This window comes from Metopolophium dirhodum, chromosome 1 (genome assembly GCF_019925205.1).
Source record: "Metopolophium dirhodum isolate CAU chromosome 1, ASM1992520v1, whole genome shotgun sequence".
Taxonomy (NCBI): domain Eukaryota; kingdom Metazoa; phylum Arthropoda; class Insecta; order Hemiptera; family Aphididae; genus Metopolophium; species Metopolophium dirhodum.
This window is the reverse complement of record NC_083560.1, coordinates 123512338-123534727: the sequence shown is the minus strand read 5'-3', so window position 1 is coordinate 123534727 and position 22390 is coordinate 123512338. Positions and strand designations below refer to the sequence as shown.

At 27.5% G+C, this 22390-nt stretch overlaps 1 protein-coding gene across 3 annotated transcripts in view; it reads left to right on the top strand.

Moving 5' to 3' along the window:
* The window catches only part of LOC132936747 (sex peptide receptor), a 222892-nt gene that overhangs the window by 160705 nt on the left and 39797 nt on the right, over positions 1–22390 (top strand). For all 3 annotated transcript variants that reach the window (XM_061003501.1, XM_061003502.1, XM_061003503.1), the window contains one exon: positions 16581–16761. In XM_061003501.1, coding sequence (XP_060859484.1) covers positions 16581–16761 — 181 coding nt within the window. The remainder of the gene's footprint in view (positions 1–16580; positions 16762–22390) is intronic.

The following is a 22390-nucleotide window of genomic DNA, read 5'->3' as shown; positions in this document are numbered from 1 at the left end:
TCGTTCAAAACATTTGACAGAAAACAATAAACTACTGATTATAATATTTTTTCGGTATAAATTACGCTGTTCATCGGTTATTGTGTTATTTTATCGTCTATTTTATACGGTCATGCCTGTATTATAATATATTTTATATGCAGGTACATTACATGCCTACATAATATAATATGTGTGTCGGCTATACACTGTACCTAATGTTTTGTAATAAACTGTCCGCGTGTTGTACATGCATTTAAAATATTATAGCAAAAAAAAATAATCATAATATATACATATACCCACGACAAAAATTCGTCTACAACGACGGTTGACTACAACTTTTATCGTTTACCGCGGTTACCGATCGAAACAATATCGATACGCGTTTACTTGTCAAATTTGGATGAGTCCCGAGGACTTACGACGGACGCGGTTTCAACGAGATTTGGGATGCAAGAGGAGATAACTATATCGGTTAAACAGTTTGAGTATTATATTTTAATCAGTGTTGTTTTACGAAGAAGACGTACCTATTTGTAATTGTGTAGTTGTTGCGTGGTGCGGATGTGGTAATTCTAAACAAATGTATATTATATAATATTATATAAATCAAAAATGTAACTGCAGGTGTCTGTGGAAACTTTTTGGCGGTGGACAGACAGACACTGTGGGCGTTATAAATTACAACTAAATTACAACAAGTACAAAATATGAATAATAAATTATATAGTTTAATTAAATAAATTTAAATAACAATTTATAAATGAATAATACATGGCGTTTAAGAACTCTTGTCTCTTGAATATTTAGAATCCTCGATGTGTTTATATCCAAGCACTCGCTATAATACACAATACAATGTAATTGCATGTGTCTATCTAGTCTATTTGTCTTATTTTACATCGCTGTAATAAATTTATAAAGTTTTTTAGTCGTCTCACGTATAATTAGAAATTAGTCTTAAGATATTTGTATTATTCTAACCCTTAACCGAATTTGATGTTTCATCTAGTATAGGTACCTATTATTATTTAATGACCTAAGTTTCTGAAGTACATTTACCACATTTTGATTTGGTGAAAACATTAATTTAGTTTCCATTGATTGTTTCTACATAAAATGCATTAACTTTTTCCGAAATGCTATTTAACTTCTCGAAATATTTGGAACTCATTAACCTCAATTATTCAAACTATTGAACTTGGCTATTATCAGAATAAAGTTTTTTATGTTTTATACAGACTACACTGGTTTTATTCCTCTGGTTGATTTAAAAGCAATCAAAAATATTTGGTAACATAAGATATTTAAATTAAAATTTGAATAAAAATTTAATGCAAGTCTACGTTTACTGTGAAGATAAACAATAATGGACAATGGAAATAAATGTACGTATAACTGACTTATGTATGATATAAACACATAAACAATTATTTAAAACTTGCCTATAAGGTTCCAAAAGCGTTTGAAACTACAAATAATCCACAACCTTAAAAATAATACTAAAAGAACTGTTATTTTCTTGTTATTGTCAATAGGTAAGTACTAATTTTAGTAATCTCAGGGTTGGCGTTAATTTTCTGGATAAATCGGAACATAAAAAATTGTCTTATTGGTACATTTATAAGAGTACCCTTTTCATTTTTTTGGACTGGACAAAATGTTTGATAGCTGTGAGCCAATTTCAACAAGAACACTTGCAATATTGTTGTGATAAATTGTTGCTGGTTTATCGTTCATCTCTCTAGCTTTATGACGCATGCATACACTATTTGATATTTTGCAACTGATACATATAAGAACAGCGATATAAGATTGATCTACGTTCTTAACTTTTCCCTAGAGTCTTGGATACTTATTTGGACATGATGTTATTTACAACAATGTTTTGAATTGTTTCTATGCGACACCAAATTTCATACCTTATCGTTTTTTTTACAAATCCATGAAATCAAGATAATATAAATAACATTTTGAAACTGGAGACCTGCACGATAAACAAATAAATTAAAAATAAATTGTATTAGCTACATACTTGATTTCAACTCAAATTATTTATTCAATGAATATTTCTATTTCACAACTACTGAAGTATAAAGTAAATTAAATTGTATACACAATTTATGAGGTATACAGTTAACTTTTAAGCGAGTAGACTGTATACAAAAAGAACATAGTTTATTGGTATAATAGTTATTATTATAATTAAATATATTTAATATGATAGCTAATCCTACACGGCGTTGCTCGTGACAAATTTAATTTCTGTGAATTTACATATTTTTAAACTCTCTTAAATATAAACTTATTATATTTTTAACATGGTAGTTTGAGTGATTTTGACCAACTATAAAATACAGGTCTACAATTTATCCAATTGTAATTATAATTTTATTTTTGTAACTAATGGTAACACTATACAAACAAACTATACAAACAAAAATTATTCGTCAACAAACCTCTGTGTGAGGCCCTCTTTAAAATGCAAATTATGAAAAATCCTTTCATATGGTGCACTCCTATACGGTGGTACGAAGGTAATATGAAAATTTCTAGTCTCTAGCTATTATAGTTTTGACTGTAACTATTGTACCTTGATTAGTAAATGAGGACATTTTATATATATATTTTATATATATACAGATAAGCGTTTGATTATAAAATTACCCATCACCGATATTCTCAACCACGCCGATATATATATTACTATATAATAATGATAAGGTATAATATGTGATAATTGATAATATTATTGTATGGTTTATTTGTAGTTATTAAAGCAAGACAATAGGCTTGAAACCGAAATAAAAATGTGTGTTTTAGTTTCATTTTTCATTTCCTTAATTTATTACCTAGTTTTAAATGCCTGTTTTCTTATTTTCCTGTTTCAATTACAGTTATAATTATGGGTTTATATTTTTCTGGTTTCAATTTGAGTTTTAAAAACCGGTTTTATCTTTTTCCGATTTCAATTTTGACTTGGAAAAGGCTTTAATATTTCCTGTGTAAATTTTAATTTTAAATAATCGTGTTTTACTTTTTTCGCTTCTTTAACTTGGTAATATTTTTAGGCATATATTTTAATCGTATATGTGTAAAATACTTACCTTGTATACTGACATTATGTTTATGTACAATTTACACCTATAGGGTATAAACCTTAATACCAGCATTTTACTTTTTTCTGTAGGTATACATTTTGGTTTTAATTTTTATTTGTTTCGATGTTTGATAATGTACAGTAAAATATAGAACTAGAAATAGTTTCCGAAAAATTTCCACGCCATCTATTGACGGGTATAGTTATAGTCATGACACAGTGCGGGGTTCGCAGCTGTATAAAACCGTCAAAAGATGTATTTTTAAAAAAAAAAAACTGTTCTTGGCATGAGCGAAATCCAAGTTGACACGTTTAGCGTCCACTGGACTGTGCATCTGTGCACAAATTAGCCACGACGAAAGCGATAGTTCGACGAAAGTGAAACGGCAACCGCCATCTCCACCAGCGTTGTCGTCGAAGCGTGAGCCGGTCGCTATCCTCACGCTTTACTGCATTCTAGATAATATTCCGCCAGCAAAACGTTTTAGTCCGACACTCCGACGTTGGCATGTCCACAAGACGTGGATTAACATTTTCCAAGAGCACTGTAGTTTTGAGGGAAATCTCACGTTCCAAGGTACCTATAATAACTTATGAATTTTTATCACAGATTTGTATGCAATTCAGTGCATTATTCGACCTTTTGGCGTCTTAATAGGACTTATACTTTACGACTCTAACCGGATTTTTCATATAATTTTAGAACGAATTTAGGTATTATCTAGAAATTTTCGAACATATATAAAAATATTATTTCAATTCTGAATTTATATTTGTCGATTAGTATTGAAATTAATTGATATAGGTAATGGCATCTAACTATCGGTATCATATACATATCAACAAAAGAAAAAAATCGAAGCAGAAGTCGGACTATTGATATTTTATTACAGTTGCGTTAAAATATTCATCTTGTGTTCACCGTTCACGTGTTTGTCGTTATCTGCGAGTATTTTGTCTAGTTTTTTTTTTCAAAACCCCGAAGATAATTCATCGTTATCAAAAAGTTTTTGTAGGTGTATTTCAATGCATGTGTATTTTGGAAAAATATCATTTTAATAATAATATTATGTAGGTAAGTTATGTGAAGCAAAAGTTAGCCACGATAAGCGATAATCAATTACACAATAATATATTAAAACTGAAATTCATTTAAAATGTTTGAATTTGCTTAAGACCTGTAAACAAAATAGTATGTCTTAAAATGTATTCACTAATTCAGCGTTGAATAAAGGCTTGTTTTTCGAAGATTTATGCAAAGCACTGGTTTCGCCCTAGTAAGAAAACTTAACTTACACAATTTAAACTGTTTTTTTTTTTTGTAAAATTATGCGTGGAAAAAATACCTGATGAATCAACAAACCGTAAAAATTATTTAAAACATAACTATTATAGTGATACGATGAAAACAATTATAAATAATAATAAATTCAAACGTTCTAATGTGTGGTTGTCAATCGAAAAAACAACAGACGTAGATGTATGATACATCGCTGATGTCGTTATTGGGACATTGGAAACCGATGGTACTGGTACAACAATGTTCCTAAATACTAAGTTTATAATACCACTCAACACTCAACTATTTAAAAATTATTCGAAAAATGCCTTGATTAACTATGGTCAGAAGGTATAGAACATGACTCTACTTTTATATTTGAGAGTGATACAACAGACATGATATACAATTGTACAAACAATCTTTTCTTCATTTTGTTTCATTTGGGAGGAGGGTGCCGCCTAAAATTGATTTGCCAGAAAAATTATTTTTTCATCCCCACTATGATGTGTAAAGTGTAGGTACCTCCAATAATCTACTCTACATGTAACACTACAATTGCCTTACCGTCGTTACTGGTGCCGTTTAAGTGACCATGGAAGAGGAGTGAGATACTGGCTTTTTTCATCGTACTGCCCAGAAAGGTCTTTAAAATTTATTTTTGCACTCAATGCTAATTATGACAACTCCCCCCCCCCCCCCCACCGTTCTATAAATTTATTTTACATATACATTTTGTTTAAAACAAAAAGTAATTATAAAGATGTTACATAACTAAATAAGGAAAATGATAACAAAGAAAATAAAACAAATTTTATTTTCAAGAACTATACTCACAACCCTCGGGGAACAATACTTTCAGTTCATCGATACACGATTGGTGCATTTAATAACAAAATTAATAATAATAATAACAATTTAAAATTACAATATTTGTTATCAACAAATATAAACTATAAACGAATATAAATCAACGTCAAAAAGTATTGCCTTGGGCAATATTTAAGTCTCGTACATTTACAAACATTATTTTTTTAACTATTGTAAGCTGGTATACTTATATCTGATTTTCATTGGTGTATTATTATAGTTATATAAAAATGTTCTTTAAGTAGGTAATCTAAAAGTTAGGATATAAAACCTAATAATTTTGATAAAACATATTTGTTTATTTACGACCCATGTAAATATTTTTTTTCATTAATTTTTAAAGGCATAAACTACAAGGTTATTAGCCTGTGTTACCAATTTATTTTACATTGGATGATATAGATTGCGTTTTCATTACATTACACTACATTAAATTTCATTAAATTACATAAGTTACTTAATTACTAATACTATGTATATTTATACATGTAACATACTAATTTTTGTTAAAATATACCTAAAAAAAATATGTTGAGTACCTTAATAAAGAAGAATTTGTATTTAATAGAAAACTAATTGTAAAATAATTTGAAAATGTTTCAACTTTGACTCATATTTTTTTGAAAACACATCAAAGAATAAATGTTTATGAAAAGATCAATTTCTTGTTTAATGATATGAAAAAATACGTATTTATTGTCTGCTTATTTATTTATATAAATCAGTATAAATGTAGAAAAATGACTAAAAAGTGTTATTTCATAGATAATGTATTATTACTAGGTATATTTAAACAAGCACCTGAAGGTTAACTAGATCTTAAAATATTTTTATTTGACATCTTTAGTTCGGATTTAGTCATAAAATTGTCTTGAATCAGCTCATTGAATAATCAATAAATAGTAGACAGCTGTTAAGTGTGATCTGAGTTACCTATTGAAAATGTTTAAAACATTGCCCTAATACATATAGATATGGCAATATCGTAGGGTAGATTGAACTAATTTTTGCCAGAATATTATATCATAATAATATATAATTTATATTACCTACCATATAAACCAATACAACCGTACCGTAGAATAGTGTGAATAAATCCTTACTAAAATAACTAAAAATTAGTCTAATTACTTTTAAATTATCATAGGTAGTGCATAGAAAATTATAGACATTTAACTGTTGTTGGTTTATATTATATTTTAATTTACATGTCTGAACATTTTTTTTGCCAACTAATTTGTCGAGTAAACATCAATTTCAAAATACAACTTACTTTACTGTAACCCAAACGTAGTCACGTAAAATTTTGTCGATATGAAAACGTCAGTAGCACGAATGGTTCATAATTCTCGGGAACACAATACCTACGTGCATAACTGTCGACAGATCGAATATATAATGTCAAGTGGAAAAAATGAGAGTCATCCCATGAAAAACTTTGACGTTTAATTCCGCTGAATAAATCACACGGAAATAATTGTACTATATCCAGGTGTGCGCGATAAATCGTCGGACTAGGGATATTGAAAATTATGATTGTTCTTTAAAAGTCAAATCATGGTATTTTATTTTATTTTTGTACTAGTGTACTTTTTAAACACGAATTTCCTTCCAGGTAAATTTAGGTACGAAATATTTGAATATTACACTAAATCTATAATATACACAATATGTGTACCGGTATACCGGTAAGTGTTGTATTGTAATCAAAATTATTCAAATTCCTATACTATAATTCAATTTCCTTTAATTTAAATGATAATTTAAAATTTTTTTTTTTTTGTGTGTGTGCATTATTTTGTTATATAATACACAAATCTTATTTCAAACTTTGAGGACATCTTTGTTGTAGGATAATATTATTATAATGAAAATATATTGTATTACATTTCAATCGTATATAAATAAATAAAAAAAAATTACAACTACATAATTTTTAAAATATTGATCAGATTCAAAATATAACATTTTAAATATTTTTTCCTTTAACCTAGCTGCTGTAGGATAATATTATTATAATGAAAATATATTGTATTACATTTCAATCGTATATAAATAAATAAAAATTACAACTACATAATTTTTAAAATATTGATCAGATTCAAAATATAACATTTTAAATATTTTTTCCTTTAACCTAGCTGCTTCATTATCGTATTTTATCGTAATTTTATCTTATTATATTGCATTATCTTTAGTACCCTTATATTAAACATTTTACATTAGTTATTGTTACCGACATTGTATGTTTAATTTAATATTAAAGTTTAAAATTGTAAAACAGTAAAAATGTATACTGTTTTAATATAAATATATATAAATAATAAGTATATTTAAATACTTGTATTAATATAATACATATTATTATTGTAAATTGTGAACTCATGGACCCCCACAGTCCACATAAACTTGTTCAGTGGGACTCATTATATTTTCGAAAAAATAAACGACAGTACAATATTTGATTTTAAACAAAAAAATGTATTAGTTTTAGTGATGTACCTAGTTTTAGAAATAGGTACGATGTACCTAAAACTGTGTTCTTATTGTATGGGTAAACTATAAGAAAAACAAAGTAACGATTTAAAACATATGCGCTGCAACCCAAGTGAAATCGTTACTTACTGCCACTCAAGAATCGCAAATGTTTGTAGAGAACTTTGTACCATACGAATTCTGTTTAGTTGTTCTTTTGACCCGGAACTTCAAGAGAGGACGTTACTGGATTTCCGGAAGAACTTTTCATCTACGCCGACTTTTGATTGCATAAATGTATACGCACAACAACTGTCACGTTCTGAAAGATTGAGAAAAACTTTTAGGTCATAATCCTAATTCAGTAAGAAAAAAATTAAGATTTTACAATTACTACGATATGATATTAAAACTTTACAAGCGCTGTACTCGATTTTAACAGTATGGTTTTTTTCTATCTCGTTTTTATATTTTATGAATAATTCATGTCATTAACGAATTTTTGAATACTACAGTTATTTATGATTAATTTAACAGACAATTCTCGACTGGAAAATCTTAAACTCTAACTGCTATGTAAAATATATAGTAAAGTTGTTTTGTTAACGTGTCCCTATGTGGTTTTATTCAATTTCATATTATAATACGAACCATAATTATATGTTGCAAAAATAATCACAAACAGTCATATACGTTATGAAATCGTTACGGTTATAAACATTTGTAATAGTGATACTTATATTGGTCCCATCAGATATTGACTATAAAAGTATAATTATTCATTAGCCATTACTGTTATATAATATTGCTAATTATTACTAATTATTACAAAACATTACTAAATTGTTTGTTAGAAATAATGTAGGTAATTATACAATATTATATAGTTACTATTATACTTCGATATGCTTAACTTTTATTTCATAATCACAACCGATTATAATATAATGTGTTTTGGTGTATTTGATTAGATTCATTAAAAGTTAGAACAAAATATACAGAAAATACCTAACACGATTGTCTGATAAATAAAATAAAAATTCTTTTGTAAATTAAAAATAATAAAATAAACATTCGACAAGTTAGGGAAAATAAAATATTAAAATAATATCAGTTAGTGTTCACATTGTAATTCGTAGTACTTTAAAGAGCATAGTGTAAACGAATACTATTCGAGCTGGTTTGTTTTCGAAAACAAAATCGATGATCATAATAATACGAGACTATATGTATACAACAAATTAAAACCAAATGAAAAATCTTCACGTTCTCTAAGTAAAACACTCGATTTTAACATAATATTTAATTAGGTACACACACACAACTCAGCCCTGGAGATTTGAGACACATCTAGGACCTTATAATCTGTGCGCGTTGTATATATACGGCTTACACCGCTGCAGTATGACACGAACACCGGACGAGGAAGGAAATCAATTCTACGACATGAACACTCGACGAGCATTGTAAACAGTATCTAATAGTAATAATAATAATAATTACTGAGTGACAGTAATATTATACCCGACAGAAGTATTTATATAAACAACGTGCGTCAAATCTTATCTAGAACCGTCGCCGTCTTTTAATACCCTGCGCTATATTATTATTTGAAAACTCGCAGAGATCGTCGGACGACGCGTACTCCTCCACAATAATAAATTATAAATTGTTATTTATCTATGTGCTCGGATGTTTGTTCAACAACTACAGCTGCAGCTGGCAATGGCACACGACTACACACGGTATGGACAATACGGCTGCTTACCGTCTGGGCGACGTCCACTGATATTATGATAATATTATTATATACGTAATTGAGCACTGAAATGTCTTGAGATACGTGGAGGCGGTCATCGGCAGCAGCCAGCTGTAGATCGATCGTTAAACGGCAAACCTATATAATGATAATGATAATAATAATAATAATAATAATAATGGAGTTTTTGTATATTATTATTATTATTATTATTATATCAATAATTTGTCAACGCAAATACAGACATGGATGATCATCGGACGGACGGGGGAAAAGAAAAAATCAAATTCGAATAACGTGCGTACTTGACAATACACGCCATGATATTATTATATCATTATAATATACTAACTGTTGAATACGCGTATATATTTAATATTCAAGAGTTATGGTGTCCCGCCAAGATTTTCAAACTATATATTGTGAATTTACGTCGCATATTTCCGTGTTATTTAATGCACACGATGGTTTTATAATGCCATTCATTTCACAGTGATTCACTTAAAGTAACATCGGTCGTAACAATGTCAAACCCGAAGAAATGTGTATTAGATTATTATTAAATTTAATCATCTTTAAATGCAAAAGTGTATTATTATTATTATTATTACTGATTACTCGTTGAGTAAGCCACTTTTTGATTGTGTTACAATATGCAGTACTGATCCATATAATCATATTATTATGCTATGAAGTTTAAAAGTTCCCGAATTTCCAAATCATGTACCTACGTTACGTTTTAGACGATGGTCCTGGTGCTATCATTATGCGATTAAATCGTATAAGTTACATAATTTGCATATGAAAATGTCTTTAATTTAACTTTATACAATTTAAATAATGAAATTTAACTCGAAAATATTTAAATGTAAAAAAATTATCTAAGATTTTAGAAGTTTGTAAAGTTGTAAAAACTAATGAAACTACATTATCTTATAACCAGTTAAACAAGAGCACCGTTGGGCACTTTGTGATAATATATTTTACTGTGGACTTGTAACAGTTGGTTACATTAAAAAGTCAAAAGTGTCATTAGAATATACCGAGAATACGAGTAAAGTACAAGACTATCATTTTTTACTCCTTTTTAATTCTTTAAACACAAATGCTTTTTTTGTATTTCAACTTATAATATGATTGAAACGATAATATAGTAGCTTAGTACTTAGTACTTGGTAGGTAGATATCGGTGTTGCGATAATATTACTATGGATGAATTAATATAAGATATTTTTTTTATTAAGATGTGCGTCGGTGGATTGGCTAACATTGTTTCTACTTTACATAAACATTTTTTTTAAATATACCTATATATAATATATACTTATATATAAATTATTATATTAAATTTTAATAAAAATAACATTTGTGACCCAATGCAATAATAATAATAATAATAATACTGGTATTGAATACAATAAGATGTGTTTACAATACATGTTACAATCAATTATTTTGGCTAATATTATCTGCCAAGCATTTCAGGACTTGCTAGTTGAACAAAAAACAAATTGATGTTTTATGAAATTACTAAATGAGTTTTTAATAAAATACAAGTGTATATCATATGATTTAAACATTATTATAAATAACCAAAATGCAGTTCACGGCTCATTCCAGAGCCAACACGTCCACTAAAAAATTGTTTTCAATTGGAAAATTGGTGGTGTAATAAACTATACATAAGTACCTAATCTAATCTAACCTAACCTTTTATTCTTTGATTTTTTTCTAGCTAGGACGCCTATTATTTTATATTCCAACAGTGGCTTTGCAGTATTGTAGTGTACTCTATTATATTCTCCATCGCAATTTAACATCAGCGTATAGTTAATCAAGAGGGTTATAAAGAGAGTCGACTGTGACGAACAAATCCTCAAAAATATCTTACGACTATTCTGAAAATCAATCATAGTAGGCCATTCGTAATTTTATTATTTTCCAATCAAAATTCTGGCCGGAAGCAATCGAAGCCTGCTATATTCCAATCATAATCTATAATTCCATTTGACTTTAATTGGACTCATCAATCAGAAATAGATCCAAATCTTGAACATATTTTGACAAATATTTTTTATTTGTAGAAGAAATCCAGGCATGCAACAGTATTAAATAATATTACTACAGCGCATCACTCTGTAATAACAATAATCAAAGTAAAAATCGATTTAATATTTAAGATTTTATTAATAACGATTTAAATATTTCCACATAACTTAAATCACACCATGCATTTATTTAATTAACAAGTGAGTAAATCGTAAGCACATTCTAACTGGGTCATATAAAATCACAGGAATTCACATAATGACTAAATTTTATAATATTAAGGAAAACCTACGTAATAACTAATAAGCACTTAGCACCTGTTACAGTTACTGAATATAATGTTACCTACGATATACAAACCTAATTTTTGAGGACAAATTCAATTTTTTATATAGGTAACGAACTCAATAACCAAATCGATCATGTTTATTCAAATCCAAATCAAACTAAACGATTATAATAATATTTATAATATTTTGAAAATATAAAACTGTACTTATATCAAACAAAACTGAACTTTTAAATATTGTTTTGATAAAATGATACAAAAAATATTATACACCTTAATAATAATTTTATTTATTTATCATTTTTTATAAACTTCAGTAGATACCTAAGTATTTTTATTTCATTGGTTCGTTATTATAACCTAACCAAATTTTCAAAGTTAGATTAGGTCTTGTTCAAAAAATTAACAGATTGTAACATTACAGTTGATATAATTTTCTTTCGTCCAAATCAGATATCAATAAGACATCGTAACGGTCCCTTTATTTTTACCACACTAAAAACCTCGCTCAGAGAGTCGAGTAGGTTTATTTAAATTAAATAAAAAGTATTAAATTTCACTTTCACTTGAGACTGGTGAACGTTTTTTCTGTACTTTTTAATAGTTTTTGTTATACAAGAGCAATTCGTTTTTACCAACTTTTTTTATTCTACTTTTATTATTATTTATAGATACTGTAATATTATTTGTTTATGTCGGAAACAACAGTCAACAAAGCTAATGCATGGATGAAGTTCTCATCGAAACTGCAACTATGTTTAGGTATTTGATTTTCAAATGTACATGCCTAAAATACCTTATGGATCTTTTCTCACGCCAAACGGGGTTTTCATGGAAATTTTATCATTACGTAACAATTAAAAAACAACGGACGCCACTTGTAAATTGCATTAGACATTTATCAAAAGATTTTATGATTTTTTTTTTATTTCAGAAACTTAAAAAATGCACTAAAAAAATATTATTTATTGACTTTTCATGTTAATGGTTAGTAATTTTCTAAGAATTAATATTAAACTTATAAATAATGCCTATATATCTACTTATATTACTTTCTAATTATTATTTATATTTATACTCAAACTTGCTCAAATATAATTTGTTATTACAGCAATATACAATTATACATATTAGATGGTCTTATTCACTAACCCATAAACACGGATTTTACATAACATAATAATCAGAGTGTTGATGCAGATAAATGTAAATACATTATGAACATTTATAGGTTAAATCAAATTTTAGTACATTTAGCATGGTATAAAATAAATATACATAACATATATTTATATATCATTTTTATAATAATGTACAAAAATCAGAATAAACTGTTGATTTATTTTATATTTTATAAATTATAATATAAATATCACAATATTGATTTATTTTATATTGCAACAAAAACGCTATAATTCATATTTTAAGTATGATTGTGAAAAATATTTGAACGTAAAAGGCAAACGGATATTTTTTTCACATTGTACATTTACCTACGTTTTTTATTTTAAAATGAAAAGGTTCAAACGTAGATATATTGAATGGCCTGCAGGAGAGCGTGTTAAGGTATAATCTAAAACTAATTTATTTCAGTTTAGTAAGAATCGTATGTAAAATAATAAATAATAAATCACATGTAAAATATAAGCGATTTCTGCATAATAATTTCGTCTGAAGATTAATATGAAGTACTTCAACTAAAATGTACACACGTGTGAAAAATTTTAAAAATAAATAAAAATAATTATATTTTTTAAATTAAATACCTAACTTACAAACTAACAATCGTTTTAATATGAATATTTCATTGGAGAATAAAAGTGCTCTTAGTTGAGTTCAACGATTTTAGTTTCATTGTATAATGTAATATAATATAGGTGTTTAGATAAAATTATTTTATAAAGTAGTTTTTAGAATTAATTTAAATATTTTATTTTTTTTTTCTGAAATACAATTTTTTATTTTTATATTCTGTGTGTAGTGATTGGTTTTACAACCATTTATTTGGGCATGTTTATGTCATCAGCTTTTGAACTTTTGAAATTTTCAACTTTAAGGGTAGAAAATTCCCATTACTTTTAAAAATAATTTGGAAAACTAAAAAAAATTACAGAAAAATATGAATATTTTACTCACACCAGTTAATGACAAAATCAATAATCTTAGAGACTACATTTTTCACTAAATATTTATATAAATATTTCTAAACATATTATAATTTTAATATATTTTTGCTCTTTTTGTGATATATTATGTAAGTATTTTAAATTATTTACGTTTTTTACTAACGTAATACAACGTTACTCATATATTTGTCTTACAATAATTGTTAAAACATTTCGAAAACAGAATATATATTATAAGCCTTTGAAGTTCAAATTTTGATGAAATCGTGAATATTTCTAAATTATTTCTTAATTAGAGATCCAGAATATTTTAATTTTTACACTTTTGGCTTAAATAATATAAGTATAGAATTTCTTATAAGTTGTTCCTACTGTATTTTTTTAAAAAAAACTTAGTATTTGATAAATTATGTCAAAATCAAAAACCTAACTAAATTGAATTGTTGTTAAAAATTCAAAAAAAAAAATTTTTATTACGAAGGCTTGAAAATAAAAAAAAAATATTCTGCATAATTTTTTTTTTATAGAAATTTAAAAATTATTATAATTTACTATTTATTTATTTTGTATGGCATGGATATCAAACACATAATACACTAATACACTATTCAATTTCTAACTGTAACAAATAATAGAATAATAAAATAAAACAGAACAAAATAAAAGCAGAATATATCGTTCTGGTAATACACATATAGTTGTTAGTATAAACGCAAATAAAATAAATCAACATATAATAAAATATTGTTATAAATAATAATTAATTATACTAATAATAATTATTATAGTAATAATTTACTATAAAAGTAAACAATGAAATTTAGTAGTTATGTACTTCCATTGTACATATGAGTAGGTACCTATTAAATGAATATAAGATATATAATATTTATATTCTAAACCAGAGTTAAGTTTTATCATTAAAAATGTCATACCTAACAGACCCCATAAAGTAATAATTGTATTGTAGTTAAACGAACGACACGTGATTTTAACAATAAATGCGTTTTTTTTTTTTAAATTTACTTATAAAGTTTGTACTTACCTACCGTATTTTTTATTTCATACCTTTATAAGTTATAATACCTATGGTTCTTATGTCTTTGGAATACTTCGTACTACAATTATTATTGCTTCAATCTGATTATTATAGTGTATTTCAAAAGCAAGTGTACTTAATTGATTCCGTAATTTGACCTCATTTTGCACAAATTACAAGTCACGTAATTTGGTGATTTAACTCTAAAGCGATTAGTGACTCGTCTGTGATTACAACTCTCCCGTTGAAACATTTTCATCCACATCTATAATTCGTGAACACGTGTTTAATGAAATTCGATTTTTTTATAGTATTAAAGTGTAGTATTAGTATTATTTATTAGTATTAAAATGCATGAAATTATAATGCATAATTAATTATTGTTTATTTTAAATGTACCTATACAACATTTAATATGGGGGACGGCCGGACGGAGTGGCCGAGCGAACTAAGGCATCGGTTGCGACGCGCATCATCACCGGTTCGAACTCGGCCACGGGTGACATTTTTCTTCGGAAAGTCACGGTGTCCGGAGAGAGAGACCGCCATTCCCCACCCGGGCATGGCAGATACCTACGGGTACCCACTTAAAAATTATGCCAAAACAAACACACACGTGTTCAAAACCTACAGTACCCTCCCCCACTGTTCCACAGGCTAATTACCTCAGTTGTCAAAGCCTCAACCCAAAAAAATAAAAAATAAAAATATTATATTATAATATAAAATAAATATTTTATAAATTATAATTTTTCATCGATAAAAAATCGAAGTGAACCATCTTAATTTTGAAAACCCAATATTATATATCTTATGTCTGTATAAATAAGTTCTAATTGTAAATATTGTGTAAACACATCCCTGTTTGATAATAAACTCACTCGTATTCTAAATATCTACTGTTTTGTATAGTATTTATTAAAAAAAAATATTAAAATTTAATTTGCAGTCAACAAATAAGTCTTAAATTAATGTTAAATATATCATGTAACATGAAACTTAGTTAGTAAATACTGTATCAATTTATAAAGGTATTTTGTATCGTGTACATATTGCACAGAATTTCGTTTAAACTATTTAGGTATAATTGTGCATAAACGTGTACGCACATATAACAAACTAAACCGTTCAGATTAATATTCATAATGATCTATTCAGTGTAAAATATTTACATCGATGGAAAAAACTTTCTAAAATAGTTTTGTTTTTTTGTCGACAATTTGAAATACTATGATTTAATTAATTAATTTTGTAATGGACAGATAAATTGCATGCATTTTTTTTCGCTTTGTCGCGTGTAACGTAATATGCAATCGTGTAAAAAAAAATTAAACAAAAAAAAAGGTACATCCGATAAGTGTCGAGCACAATTTTGAATCACCCGAATGATTAACCGAATTGTATCCAACGCGTTTACACAAAATGTAATATTAATTAATTAAACTGAATTCGTTCAATGGCGAAAACGATTTTTTTCCACGTACAATGTAGTATTATATCAATATTATAAAATACGCTCTATATACATTCTATAATAATATATTTGTATTGTTTTTTGGTGAAAATCAAATACATATTTTAACAATATCGACATTTTCTTTGTTACTCGCAGGTACATATACGTGTGCCATGCACCAGTGGCGAGGACATGGTGTACAATGCCACGAGTTCTTAAGTGCGTCGCCTGGATATCAGTAATGGCATCATTACATCAATCGACCAGATTTGTTGACAGAACATACGAGCCAATCAAAATATCATGGAGAGGACAAGACTCGGTGGTCGTGTGTAGAGTGAGTATACTATTTCGATGCCTTGTGAAAACGTGCAAATACTTAATACGAGCAGTAAACAAGATATTATCGTGTACCCACAACCCACCCCACTAACTATGGAATATTAAAGACATTTTGCCCACGAGAACTACCCTGTATAGAGTATATGGGTATCGAGAATAGTTGTATAGAACAGAAAAATTCGGGAACTGCGGAACCCAACCGCATTGATAAATTCACTGTAGAGTAAAAAAGCATAATAATAATAATAGGTTAGGTCCCTGTGTTCATATCAGGTCCCTCGTAGGTAGTTATATGATGAAAAATTAAAAAATATGCAATTCATGAATTAGTGGTGAGTCGTGGAGGGTTGGTGGGGTACCTTTTTCTTATTAGAAAAAATTCAGAGTGCCAATAGCTCTTAAATAATATATTACTTTACAATGGCATGGGACTATGGGAGCTGCACTTCAAGTATATTCATTCGACCACGTCTTCTCTCGTTACCCGTTTGCAATACTAGCACTGAAAGCAATGAATTTAAGTAAACGTTATGTCTTGTTTTAATCATCAGTAATCTTGCACTGCATGGTTATGTTTATCTAGCAGTCCTATTAATTTTAGTCATGTGTTCTTGTTTTGTTGCAATGTGATCGATGTGTTTTTGTAATTTTTTGAGCTTCTTCAATAATATAATAGTACCTACTCACCTATGCATGCATTTTCACCGTCGTTGGTTGGAGAATAGTGACAGTGGTCCAACTGACGTATCGTGAAATGTGTTTTACCACACCAATAATTAGATATTATTTATGAAATTAACATAATTTGACCTCCAAGTAGGCACCGACTTAGTATATTACATATTGTCGTCGAACTCGTGCTTATTAATTATTTTCGTATTATGACAACAATGATTGATAACAACTATAAATAATTAAATGCTATTCATTATGTATTGTTCAATATAATATTAGATTATAATTTGCACACGTACCACCTACTGCTATGATTAAGATCAATACAATATAGAACCATTGACATTAATGCATACATTGTATATTTAATGTAAGCAAAAACCACACAAAAATTATAACAACTACAGTAGTTACGGTAGTTTTATGTATTCAATATTGTTTTGCATTTTGTATTACATTGCACTTGAGAATAATAAATTAAAAATGTATGAATCTCGTTTAGTGGATAAACATAATATACACATGGTTGTTGTATACCGCCAATGTTTACTAAATTGATTATTGATTTTTTTTTTTGTTCTTAATAATTTATTGCCTCGAAAAATAAAATTATTAAATTACACGCGTTGTAGCGGATCAATTCGATAAAACAGATATTTATAATAAATTACGTGTTCTTTAAAAATAACATTGTTCGAAAAATCGAAATATGTATATTATTTTTCAATTTGATTACTTAATAAGAATTATTCACTTCAGAAAAAAAATATACCATTTTCGTTTAATTTCGGATGAACATTAAGTGTAATACCTACCGTGAACTTAGAGGAAAACCATTTGTGTTCTTCAATATACTTTCATACTATTTAGGGTAATCTAAAATAATCGTTTTCAGATAAATTCATTTTTACAGCGTAAAAATACGCTTTCAACTTAGGTAAGGTACCTGTAGTGTCATTGAATATTCTGTAATAAAATTATAATAAATTGAAAAGAAAAAAATATTTATACCTAGAGGGAAATTTTAATTAAAATATGCTACAATGTTTGAAAACGTGTAAAGTTTTTATATTAAATTCTATAAGCCAATTATTATTTTATTGTTGTGATTCATCCCAATTAAAATTACAATAAAAACATTTTCAATAATAAAAAAAAATGGATGCTACTCGATATTTTTCCTCTACAAGGAAAATCTATGAATCATAAATATGTTTTTTTTAATAAGTAACCATGACAACAAAATCGGTTAGAAAAATAAAATATCTGTACCCAGCCCAAAAGCATATTTATACCTAAAAGGGTATGTTAAGAATATTTTTTAATTTTAAAAATGTTTAGTTACCTATTTAAATGTACCGTTTTAGTTTCATACATATAAGACGTAAATATGTTTTTTAATAATATTAATAATTGCTTACCTATGATAATCTTTAGTATATTTGATGCACTAGGCACTTCGGTCCCCACCGGGCTCGTACCACCGTTAATCACGCGTTTTTCTAGATCTAAATTTATTATTCTTACTTTATTCATTCGCCATCACCATACTTATTTTATTATTTTTATTGTTCTTAAATTCTATACTATACAAAAACTGCAGAGGTCATCAACAATAATTGGAAAAATCTAATATATTGATTATTGGTTAGAAAACGAATAATTGACGGAAACGCACACTGCAGTTTTACAGCCGATGTGTGACTGTTTCGTCAATATGATGTATATTAATATTATATAAAACAATATCGCGTATTTAGATGAAAAGTATTGTGACACGTTGGGAAATTGGGAAATGCGTCCGAACTATGGCCAATAAATCGAACCATACTAATGGGATATACCGATGATGACAACCATCAGAATGTGGCCGAGTGTTATTACCGACACACCGACGAGACAGATGTGAAAATTCACAGCGAAATTTAACGTATTCAACTATTATACATTTATCGTGATCGGCCTTCAGCGCAAAAGCTCCCACCGAGTAGTTCAAAGGTTGTTATCTAACAACAACACAATAATCTGTGTATGTGATGATTTAGAAGCACGCATAATACCGTATTTTAGTGCTGGGACGATGAACGAAACCCAACCGAGTTGGTAGTCGATATATACGTAACAATATAATATTACAGATAATTTTCACGAATTTACATACTACTGCATAATAATGCATATTAATTATACGTGGAAAGTGTTAAACAGTATAGTAAGTTATCGAAGCCCAGTGCTATATTATGGCATTTGTTTATGTCCCATTCACTCGTCACTATCGCCGGGTAATGTCTCTAAAAACGAGAGCATTAATAATAATAATAATAATACCAACACCCGCGACGATAGCGTAATATTTCATCTTGGTGAATTTATTTTAAACCATCGCGATAGGTAATCTCATTTGATACGCATCCGTAGGCACTTATAATAAATTCACTTAACGAATTATAAATAAACATATTTTATGTTAAATCTATTAAAATGATCTCAACAAATTATAGACGGTTTTTCTGGATACAGCTTCAGAAGCACCGTTGTGTAGTGACTGGTGACATAAATTATCAAACCTCTTTCCGTTTTTCGTTCATCTCTTATTTAAATAACTTTTTGCTCAAAGTATTCCCAAAACAATAAAATTACTGTCTTCCGTTAAAATGTCAGTTTCAAACACTGCAACAGTAACTATACCCAACAGGAATATTATAGGTACTTATCGCTGTTTATTTTGGAAGTCAATTACAGACGTTGGACGTTCACTCGGCTATGAACAAAGTAACGATATTGACTAAAATATCGTGAACAAATGACAATAGTTTCGATGAACGTTTATTTATCCCGTTGTACCAAGTTCGCTTACCAAATTTCGATAAATCAAACGTCGACCATACTTTTATCGAAGTTTATTCTTTGGTATGTCATTATGGTCGTATTTCACATTTAAAACTTCAATTTTATTACATCCAAACAGTATTTTCTATTACTAACTAAGAATCATGTTAGTACTTGATAAGCTATTGAACTAGAGTTTCCATTTCACTAACCCAAGTAGGTAGGTACTGATATTTCGAGCTTCCTTTTCTGCAATAGATATTAAGTTCTTAAGAAACAAATCTAGTGTGAGAACAAACATTGAAATCTTAATACATCACATTATATTTTTCAATTTCTGTATAAATCAAATTTAAAAAAAAAATCATATTTCAAATTGGAACATCTTGGATTTAACTTTTTATTAGATCAAGCAGTCAGCAGATATCAATCAATATTATGTTCCCTGTAGAATACGAATGCGTTTTTCTTACTTTTCCATTTAAATTTCCATGTACCTACCTATGATATTCAATCTGAGAAAGTAGTTAAAATTATAATGGATTAAACATTTGTATTGCCTACTATCATATCACGCCTGAGCAAAATGTCTCTCAACAAAAATCAATGTCTCTGAAATATAGAAAAAAAGTATGCACATAAATTTATTAATAATAAGAATAACATTAATTAAAATATTATTTTAAATATCAATAAACTCTAATATTATATTATTATCAATATTGATATTGTGTAGTTTAGTTAGAAATAAATTATAATTGATAATAATTAATAAATAATAAAAGCTAACAAAATGCACATGTTGTATAAGAAGCTACTTTAAGTACAGTACAGCAGTGAATTAATTTATGGCCGTGTTAAATTTTAATATGACGAGTATCGTAATTAAAGTATGGTTGTAGGTTGAGCTCAGGATGTTATATTAATTTTAATATCTATGTAGTTTTTTTAACTTCATTAAGTGCATGTACAATGAAATTGAAATTGAAGGTACCACTTTGGGTCAACGTATGTATTCAAATTATAATTATCGGTAGGTAACCAAAATTAAGAACAATAACCGGAAATTTCAAAATAAAATAACTATCGGAAAATTTAATTTTTCCTTATAACTAAATTATTATTAATACAAATTGTGGATACATTTTTAAATACAGGAATACTATAAGAATTATTGGTTAAATAAAAAAAAATATGCATTTTATATATGCTTAAAAACATAATATTTTCAACGTTGACCTTTTCTATACTTAGTATATAATTTTAATCAAGTAGTTAATGCATTAAAGGAAACATAAGTATACTTACCTTCTATATTTAAAACAATGTAACGAGGCACTTGTTATGTCGACAAGTGTTTTTCTCGACGTGTAATATTATATGAAAGTAGATGCACAACAATACACTCAGACATTTGGTCATAGACTGGCTTTATTATTCTCTATTTCTTAATATTATGTTAGATAATAATAGTAATACTTATGTTTATAATAATGAGAGTTTATAACGATATCCGATAATATATCATTTCCATTCATGCGATAAAAACACAATTACTTATTAAATATAATATATTTATGATAGCACTAACATAATTTTTAAATGACAAACAAACAAAAAAAAATTAGATTTTTTACTTACATTCTAAAATATATTTCCTACCTACTGTATACTGTATATATATATATTTTAAATATTCTTTTAAAAGAAAAAATGTATTTAGGTTTCAAAACTTTTTTTGCTCTTGCAATTTTAAAAAAACGTTACAAATCACTTGGTTATGATTATTTTTAAATCACAAAAACACTCAAATTCAGAAGTTGGTACACAAATGTTATTATAACTCGTATATCAACAGTTAAAATACAATTTATAGAAGTTGATTGCTTACGTCCCGAAATAATATAATTATTCAGTTCTTAAATATTTATCTATCTCAGACATTACACCAGTATTTTAGATACGCAGGACTACCAAGAATACAAAATAATAAACATAATAATTTATTTTCATTATTAAAGTTTAAATTTAATAAAGGTAAATATTAAAAAGATAAATTTGGTACACGTTTTAAAAATTGTTTCTCAGAATTTTCTTTCATATAATAAAAGCTCTAGACT